Genomic DNA, 9,867 nt, shown 5'->3' with positions numbered 1-9,867 from the left:
ATGGAAGAGCACTCTGCCAGTGAACCATCCAGATCAGGCTTTGTCCTGACTGACTATGCAGTCTTTGCTGGCATGTTGTTGGTCTCAATGGCAATCGGACTCTTCCAGGCCCTGAAGAAGAATCCACGGGAAGCCAGTGCTGATGACTTCTTCACCGGAGGTCGGAGCATGCCAGCAGTGCCTGTTGGGCTGTCGCTCTGTGCCAGTTTTATGTCAGCGGTGCAGGTTCTGGGTGTTCCCTCTGAGGTTTCTCGCTATGGCTTTAAATTCCTCTACATGTGTCTCGGACAAAGCATCAACTCCCTGTTGACAGCTTACCTCTTCCTCCCTGTTTTCTTTCGACTGGGCATCACCAGCACCAATCAGGTCATAATGATTTTCCAGTTATTATCCTAGTTAAATATACATTTCTGTTTCTTGTAGCCTGTTTGCAAAGATCTTAAGATTTCAATTTGTATTGTTTGAAATACTATATTGTAAAGGAATTATTATCCAAGGAACAAGAACAGTTTATTTGTTTTTAATGGCAGTGGTTGAAGATTTGTGGACCAAAAAACTGACTTCTCTGGAGAATAATATAAGATAGAAGGGCTTGATTTGAGGGTTTAAACAAACTAAACACCAAGTAATTAAGCATTAAAATACCTAAGTAAGAGTTAAGTATTTCTGAGCAACCATCGTGTAGAAGCAGGGTCAGGATGTCTCTGCCACAATGTTGAAATGCACCTGTGGGTCATTAAACGCGGTGAATATAAGAGGTGAGGAAGGACGAGGGATGTGAGCAGAGATACTATGCCGTGTTGTAACTCTAGCCATCTGCCTGCCACAGTATCTGAAGATGAGATTTGGCAGAGGGATGCAGCTGTTGGGGAGTGTCCAGTTTCTCATGGCGACGGTGAGACAGACCTCATTGAGTTCTCTGCTACTGGGTATTGTTGTTCTATTCAGTGCTCTTAAAGGGGATTTTTCTCGTGCAAATATTTGCTTTGTGAATTTAACTCCAGCCAGGCAGTTCTTTAATTTTCACAAAACAAGCATGACCTCTTAAACATGTGAGGCAGTGATTTTGTGTGTTTGCTGATGTCCTTGTGTTTCATTTTTCTCAGCTGCTTTACACAGGGATTGTCATCTATGCACCTGCCTTGATCCTCAACCAAGGTAGGAGAGATCACCTGATGTCCCTCTGTCTGTATCAAATAATGGGATGTTTTCATTCACTCGGCATTGTGGCTATATTTCGTGGCTATATGGTCCGTCACAAATGATACATACACAACATGAAATAGATGAATTCACAACGTTATCACCACGTTTAAAAGTGTATCTAGTCAGATGTCCTGCATTTTTGTACCCAACACTAAAGAACTGGCAAGGTAACATTAGCTGGACCCATGGAAAAAAAATCATCTGTTGTCATATTGGATAAGGACGGTTTAAATAGCACTGCTGCAGGGAGGGCAAGGCCTTATACCTGCCCAACTTTTCAAATGGGGGCTTTTGAAATATTTGTTCAAACCCATTCAGAGTGTGTTGAATGATGTTCAAACACTGTTAATGACCAGTCATTTTTTTCGTACTTTAAGAATAAGGTTAAAGAATAAACACATTAACACTGTAAGAACACTGTTTATTTCAGCTACAGGACTCAACATGTGGGTGTCTCTGTTTTCTACTGGGATCATTTGCACCCTGTACACCACACTGGTAAGATGACATATTTTCATTTTCTGATAAAACTAGCATAGCCCTCAGGGTAGACGCTCTTAAACTGACAGGACTGGTTTCTGTTGACACTCAAATGTGCGTCCAGTAATACATATTGACAGTATGCAACACTTCACTCTAGCCAATGAAGATTTAGCAGTGTATGTCAGCAGCATGGTCAATGTTCCTGTGTCCTCTACCTGTATCTTGCTGAGAACTTGACAGACCTCCTCAGGACTACCCCGGCTTCTTCCCCTGTGACACAAATTTTAATTAAAGTCTGTGATTTTGGGATTGTTTCCTAGAGTTGGTTGGGAGCAAGATGTCAGAAGTCAGTGTGACAGTATGTACCGTTATCTGCATTTGAGCGATTATCGTGTGTCACTGTGACAACAAGCCTTCCACTCGGCCTGTTCAGAACAGCTATAAACACTTTTACCTTCAGCCATGTTCGGACGACTATTTAGTTTTGAGCATACCCTGACCTTTACATGCCCACTCCTAACCAGGGCTAGGGGTGACATTACATAATACTGTAAGAGTAATTTGTAAGTGACTTACTGTAATACATGGATATATTCAATATAACATTAGGATTTTGTTACATTACTTTATATTGTTTCATCTCTGATTGCAAGTATAAAAAGAAAACCACCCTTTGTGAACCCATGCAGACAACAAACTAAGAAAATAGTGTCTAATAGGGTATTGATTGATTGATATGTGTTTGGTTTGGGGTTGGCAGCGGACCAGACTTCTATATAGACACTGAAATTATTGGAACAGCATAAGCAATGAATACATCTTGTCCATAATTAGTTCTTTGTCTGAGATGTTGTGGTGTATTTTCCTGTCTTTCTCTTCCATCATCGGTCTGTAACAGGGTGGTATGAAAGCTGTGATCTGGACTGATGTATTCCAGATTTTCGTCATGTTGTCGGGCTTTGTGGCCATTTTCATCCACGGCACAATTCTGGTTGGTGGTCCTGCGCTGGTACTGGAGATCGCCAATAATGGATCACGCATAAATTTTAATGAGTAAAAACAGTTTTTCTTTCTTCTATTTCAACAAATAAATATGCGGATAACCCCACATTACCGTGTGTGCATAATAAGATACTCACACCATAAAATCTTATCATAGTCCTACTACAGTTCCTTCGCAGGAGTATCAACTACCTTTTGATGATGATTTAAGATTATTTCAGGCTGAAAAAAAATACCACTGGTTACTACTGGTACTGGTCACTTACTCTTGTAAGTTTTTCCATCCGGGCAAAAATACACTATACATACAGTTGAGCACAAAAGTTTGTCTTCTTGACGTAGGAAACAGAAGTTTGACAAAAGCAACCAGGTTTTTCTTGAGCTTTCCACCACATCTTGCAGCCTGAATGGTGTTTCCTCAGATGTCATCACAGGACTTAAGTATGGAACCTTAATCACATTATATTAGGTTGTTGTATATGGGGAGAATTTGTAACCCTGTCTCTAAGATGGTCTTTGCATCCTTGAGATGCTGTCAAAAGCTCTGGAAAAAGCTAGTAAATGGACCTGGTGAGTTTTTTGTCAAACATACAGTTTTTGGAAATAATATCACCACATTTAAATGTACTGAATGCCACATGCAAAATATAAACTGTATGTAAACTCCAGGTGTTATAATGGAAAGAGTCTATAAAGAGTGGAGTGTCACTGATTTGTTCGATAATGTTTTTAAACAGTTTTGGCGTTGACCCTCGACAGCGCTATACCTTCTGGAGCCTGTCTGTCGGGGGCGCATTGGTTTGGCTGTCCATGTACGGGGTAAACCAAGCTCAAGTCCAGCGCTACATCTCCTGCAGAACAGAGAGAGAAGCCCAGTGGTGAGTGGAGATCTGTTTGTCGCTCATATAAAGTTCCAGCACTTGAAGATCTACTGTATCAGGTGTATAGAACAGCAATTTAAAAGCTTTCATGAATTAAATTTAGGTTGAGTTTATAGATTGTATAAAAGCGACGTCACCTACAGATATTATGTACTATGTTGACAGTCGAGTCTTTAATTCGCATGCATCAATAAGCATCTAATTTCTCACAAATTGCATTAAAAAGATACAACAGTCCTTCAGGTTTCAACAAATGGCTTGAACTTATAGGTTATAATTACAGAACCATCATCAGGCAAATCTGAAGTTGCATTTTTTCCTTACCTGGTAAGTGATTAAATAGTGGAAATGCGGAAGGCCAACAGCAAACAAGGGTCACTATCATGATGTTTGCTTTCGATTGCAGGGCGCTGTTTGTGAACCAAGTGGGTCTGTGCCTCATTGTGAGCACTGCAGGAGCCTGCGGCATCGTCATGTTTGCTTATTACATCAACTGTGATCCGCTGAAGTCTGGGAGGATTTCTGCCCCTGATGTGGTACTCCAGAAAAAATATTGATCATATCATATTGATCCTTGACTAGAGCATGATACTGTGTCGGGCTCTAATGATACTGGGTTTTGAATGCTGAAAGATATTTACTTTTCCACTATTTCTCCCTCTCTCTCATCTGATGAAGTATATGCCGTACTTCGTGTTGGACATATTCAAAAGTCACCCTGGCTTTCCAGGTCTTTTCCTCGCATGTGCATACAGCGGGACTCTGAGGTATTTCAGTCTCGGTTTCATTAAACCCCAAGTACTGTATTTTTGAGGTACTTGTACTTTACAGCTTTATACTTCTACTTGACTACATTTCAGAAGGATGAATTGTACTTTTTACTCCTCTACATTTATTTAGCTATAGTTACTAGTTACTTTTCAGGTTAAGATTAAACCTTTTTGGCCAAAAGAAAAGCAGTGTGTGGTTGGGGCTCCTTGTCACATTTCAGATCTGTCTTTTGTCAGCAGTCCCACCACAGAGACCTCTCCACTTTAAACCTCTCAGATGGTTTTATTTGAATAACTGGTCCAAGTTCAAAGAGGGAGAATTATCCAAGATTTCATAAAAAAGCAAAGATTAGATTAAACAGGAAAATGTAACTTATGCAATGATACATACATATAAACAATCTAATAATGTCATATACGATAATATAACGGGGCATTTTTGTCTACAGAATGAGTACGTTTACTTTTGATACTTTTTTTTCTGCTGATATATATATATATATATATATATATATATATTTATTTTTTTTTACATTAATGTATTGGTACTTTTACTTAAACAAACAATATGAGTACTACTTCTACCACTGCAGAGAAATAATTCCAGCCAATTAAAGCCACAATGTGTAGAGTTTGAAAATGTCTTATTGTGGCGGCCTCTAGTGGTAGTACCAAAATATTGTGGCAGACACCTATACACGCTGCTGTCTTATTGGTTCTATAGTTGCCACAGGATCATAATTGTAACCATAAGATAACTATATTTTTATGAAAAGTAATTTTTGTAGTTTCAAGATGGTAACAAACTTTAATGAAACATATTTGAGCATTCTGTCTTCCTTGTTGGCTGTGGTAGTCACACATAATTGGAAAAAGAAAGAATATTAATAGTGTATACACATGATGTGGGATAAGTAGTAACCACATGTCTTTTTCACAGCACGGCTTCTACAAGTATCAATGCGATGGCCGCAGTAACGATGGAGGATCTGCTGCGACCTCATCTGCTCCACATGACCCAGAAGAAATTGATCCTCGTTTCCAAAGGACTCTGTATGGTGATTCACACCCAAAAATCCCACTTATTTTGTAACCAAGTTGAATGTAAAAGATAGCATTTTTCATTATTTCAGGATTTCTGCTTTTTTGTCGCTAAGCGTTCCTGTACGGGGTTAGTTGTATCACCGTAGCTGCTCTCTCCTCCCTACTGGACTGGGGCGTTCTTCAGGTATAATACCTAAATATTACTATATTCTATGATATTTAATACATTGTGTAACTCCCAGTTCATGGTCAAGATTTAGCTTTACAAGAGTTTGAAATGGAACACAATGCAATATAATAAATATCTATAACAAATGTACTAAAATGTTAAATAGTCATTTGTTAGCAATAACAATTAGGCAAGCATCATACAAACCATAGTGATGATTACTATTTAAAGTTTTTTTTTTTGTTTTGTTTTTTTACTTTTGTTTGGTTGCTTTTCCAGAACTGCCTTTGTCTTCCCTATTCAGGGATCATTCACCGTCATGGGTGTGGTCAGTGGTCCATTACTGGGCGTATTCATTTTGGGGATGTTCGTCCCAGCAGCAAACAAGATGGTGAGTGGCTTGATTTGTCCTGTGTTGTACACTGAAGTTCTTTTGTTGTTTGCCTTATTCAGGAAAACTGAACCTACTGAACATACCTTAAATCCTTAAAGTAAAAGCCAGTAGCCAGGCTTATGGTCTGTTTGAATAAAGAAAACTTAAGCATGACATCTCAAAAGTTGTGGAAAGTTTAGTTTCCTTTTTTTGGATGCACAGCCTCTCGCATGATATATCACAACATTTGTAGAAAGAATCTTATGGGTAAAATAGAAATAGTTTTTTAATCAATCTGGATTGGATTAGTCGTACCTTTTAGAAGATGACTTTTACAGACACTGAGTGAAAATGTGTTGTTAACAAAATGCCACCTCTCTTTTCCCACACCAAGTCCACTTGCATATAATAGTGATGTAGCTACAGTATGGTAGCTTGCGTAAAAAAAAAAGAGTAAATGGCTACCAACATCGATTGTGTTTTTGACCCTACTTACTCACAAATACAAACAAACTAGGACTCTTAGACAAAAAGAATGCAACACTGATCAGAGGGCAATGTTGGAAAATTGTTTTACTGAAGTTTTAATTAATTCCTGATTGTTTTAGACATTGGATTTGTTTAAATGCTGTGTGCTAAGCCTATTACTGTGCCTCTGCTGTTTTATTATGAACACTTTCCGTAAGAAGGCCGAACAGTGCTTCTATCTATTAGGGAAGGTTCATACTTTATATGTTAGTCGTAATATCCATTGTTGAATCTGTATTTACTGTTAATATCATTTCCTGATTTAAGAACATCATTGTCTAAAACTGAAGAAAAAACATTTAAAATCATTAACTTAACACTTCCTTGAGACAGCTTTCATAGCTGGGCATTCATTGGTCTTTCAGGGGGCGTTCTCAGGGATATTTGTGGGCTTCTGTGTCTCTCTGTGGCTGGCTGTTGGTTCAACTCTTTACCCACCCAGTGAGGAGACCATGGGTATCCTGCCAAGCTACACAGGCAAGTGTGGACCCAGCAACATCACCCAGAACAGCAGCCTTAACCAGAACCAACACTCTATCTCCACCCGGCTTCACCCCGAAAACCAGTGAGTTCAGCAAGGCCTACACTGATACACAACTGCTTTCCTCCCCATGTGGTTTACATTGGTTAAAGATGGAGATCGGTATCGATAATCACCCCAAGTCCTGACATAGAACTAGATGCATGTTGCAGCAATAAAACTGAGCTTTTCCAAAACTAGGGGCCTGCTTAACTTCTACTCCATGTCCTACCTCTACTTCGGTGCCATGGCGACTAGTTCGGTTGTGCTAGTTGGGCTGATAGTGAGCTATGCAACAGGTAAGAAGATAAAAATACTTTTCAAGCCAATAAACTACACTCAGGTGCCAGTATTTTAGATATACCAACCTACACCCAGTGCAATCCAACATAACTGCAGTGCAATAAAAGCTGGTAATGTTCCATTTTTTATGATACTATATCAGAGTAGGGGTGGTTGAACATTAAATTACATTGAAAACTGAACTAATTATTTTGTCTCTCTCTACACACAGGACCAACAAAGAGGAATCATATTAGAGAGGGTTTGTTATGGTGGGATCTGAAGAAAAAGCAAGTCGACATCCCATCAGAGCGCAGAGTGAGTACTATATGATAAGCTTATGACTTTGGTGCCTCTTGTTTTATTTGCATAGATGCACGTAGAAACATAAAGAAGTAGGAGAACAGGATTAAGTGGATGAACCAACATCTTAATGAATGCAGGAGTTTGTTATCTCTAAAATATATTATTTATTATCTTGGGCTAGCTAACCACTGGACTTATGGGTTTACGTTTTTTGTATGGAGTGTGCATGTTTTTCCCATTTAATGTGGATCTCTACCAGGTAGTCTTTCTTTCCTCCACAGTCCAGAGACATGCATCTCACGTGCACCTGAGACTCTTAATGAAGGCTTTTGTTGCAAAATGTTATATATATATTTTGTAAATTGTACAACAGAATGAATCGCTCTCTCTAACCTCTGTATTATTTATTTATTATAATAGGTCGTTTTGGAACAGATTTGTAATGACACAGCATGTATAAATGTGAATGTTTGTTTTAAGACTGGAACAATGTCCAGGATGTTTCCCTGCCTTCTGCACAATGCACGCTGGGATACATGTGTGAGGCTGAATAGCAATAACCAGGTAAAAAAAACATTAATGAATAAATCATTATCTTTGATTATCACTTAGAAAAAACATATACACTTTCAGTTCACAATTTCAAGTGAGAGGTGTCAGAATCCTACTTGTGATCACCACTTATAGCTTGATGTGTGTGATTTATTTCAGTTGGAAGTATACTTATGGTATGAATGTAATGTTTGGCAGACATGGTAGATGAAATGTGCACTGCTTGAACTCAAGATTTTGAGATCACAATCATGTTCAGAGAGTGTGAATCTTGGTATTATTGTTCAGTGTGTGTGTGTGTGTGTGTGTGTGTGTGTGTGTGTCAGTGTAACTTGGTGTCCATCAGTTTTTGTTTCTTATTGTTATAAAAGCAGAATCTCTGTCTTTTTTGCAGGGAGACAATGCGGCAGATGTGCCTTTGAGGGACCTGCATAAAGAAGATGCAAATGAAAAAGAAGAACCAACAGATGCTGGGAATATTAAATCACCACTCAGAGTTGACGTGTTGGACAACTAGAGGTTTTCATCCCAAATAGCACCAATGACAGTGGCATTTCCTCTCTAGTAGCAGTAAGCATTTTTAGTTGTAGTATTTTTTTTATACCGTTTGATTCAACTCTTAATCCCTAAAATGTACTAGTTAACATGTTCCTTTTAAAATGTGATTGAATAACGAAAGTCTTTATTTTTGTGCCAAGGAACGTATTGACTGTGATGAAATACCCTCAGGTGTTATTTGAATTCCTTTAGTGTTGAAGGGCTCTTTCATCAGGACATTCAGTCTGCTATGTCCCATATCTGTAACAATGCATACCTGCGCTTCTACCAGTGTTAATGGATATGTGACAGAGGGTGGGCTGTGTGTGAGCATTAACAGAAATTCATCTCGTTTCCTCAGTCTCCACTCTGGGCTCATTTACCTTCTATTACCTTCCTCTTAAACTTCCTCTTATTTTTTTTTACCTGAAGCAATAGGACTCTGTTAGTAGTATTTGGTAGTACCACTCCTATAAATGGGAGAGCTCCGTGCCAGTTATGGCTTTTCACGTAAAAATGAACTGTGGGAAACATCGTAAAGGTATCAGAAGCATTTCCAGCAACAATAGGTACTGAATAAATAGCATTATTGTCTATGATATAACCCAATTCACCATAAATAGCATATGTATACAAACACTACTATATCCTGTGAAGTGCTCAACTTTTATAACAACAATAAATAAAACATATTCCACATTGCAAGTTTTTCTGTCTGTGACTACATTCATGTGTAAAATCCCCAGTGTACTGGAAACTGGCTGTTAATGTTAGGAATGTACAGGGTCGTAAACAATTTCCTGTGAGTGTGTCATCTTGGCTTTGCTCACAGTAAGACAATGGTGGCTACTGAGATAATGATAGCCAGTCGACACTTCACTCTCTGGCTCTTCAAAGGCTCATTAAGACAACTGATAAGTGCTGAGTGAGAACGCTGCTGATGGCAGCTTCAAGAGTTAGGTATCAAATGTCCTAAATTAGGCTTTATAGACAAGATTCTATTTTTTAAATATTAATTTCAGTTTGCCTACATAAAGAGGGGAATGTGTATATAGATAAACATAACTAAATAAACTATGGTGTTAATTTGGCAATTTTGACAATTGCTTAATGGTTGCTTCTTCACATTCCAGTGTTATATAATGTAACTGTAATGTTGTTGTGTCTAACATTTTTTAGTTTATTAGTTCATTTTCTTGTGTGGTCCCTCATAG

General features: G+C 38.5%; 1 protein-coding gene across 1 annotated transcript; it reads left to right on the top strand.

Annotated features, from left to right (window-relative positions):
- On the top strand, positions 1-8,633 carry slc5a5 (solute carrier family 5 member 5). The gene is made up of 16 exons (XM_070908843.1): positions 1-366; positions 830-895; positions 1,107-1,158; positions 1,637-1,704; positions 2,588-2,742; positions 3,429-3,569; positions 3,979-4,108; positions 4,251-4,339; positions 5,283-5,395; positions 5,500-5,570; positions 5,860-5,946; positions 6,822-7,021; positions 7,178-7,275; positions 7,491-7,576; positions 8,045-8,128; positions 8,511-8,633. The coding sequence occupies exons 1-16, from the start codon at positions 1-3 to the stop codon at positions 8,631-8,633; spliced, it is 1,929 nt and encodes a 642-aa protein (XP_070764944.1).
- Positions 8,634-9,867: the final 1,234 nt, after the last annotated feature.

This window comes from Enoplosus armatus, chromosome 7 (assembly GCF_043641665.1).
Source record: "Enoplosus armatus isolate fEnoArm2 chromosome 7, fEnoArm2.hap1, whole genome shotgun sequence".
In the NCBI taxonomy this organism is placed as follows: domain Eukaryota; kingdom Metazoa; phylum Chordata; class Actinopteri; order Centrarchiformes; family Enoplosidae; genus Enoplosus; species Enoplosus armatus.
This window is presented reverse-complemented; position numbering and strand designations above follow the sequence as displayed.

Coding starts and splice junctions, on each gene's coding strand:
- slc5a5 (XM_070908843.1), top strand. CDS start 1: ATGGAAGAGCACTCTGCCAGTGAACCATCCAGATCAGGCTTTGTCCTG. Junction 896..1,106: donor TCCAGTTTCTCATGGCGACG/GTGAGACAGACC, acceptor CATTTTTCTCAG/CTGCTTTACACAGGGATTGT. Junction 7,022..7,177: donor CGGCTTCACCCCGAAAACCA/GTGAGTTCAGCA, acceptor TTCCAAAACTAG/GGGCCTGCTTAACTTCTACT.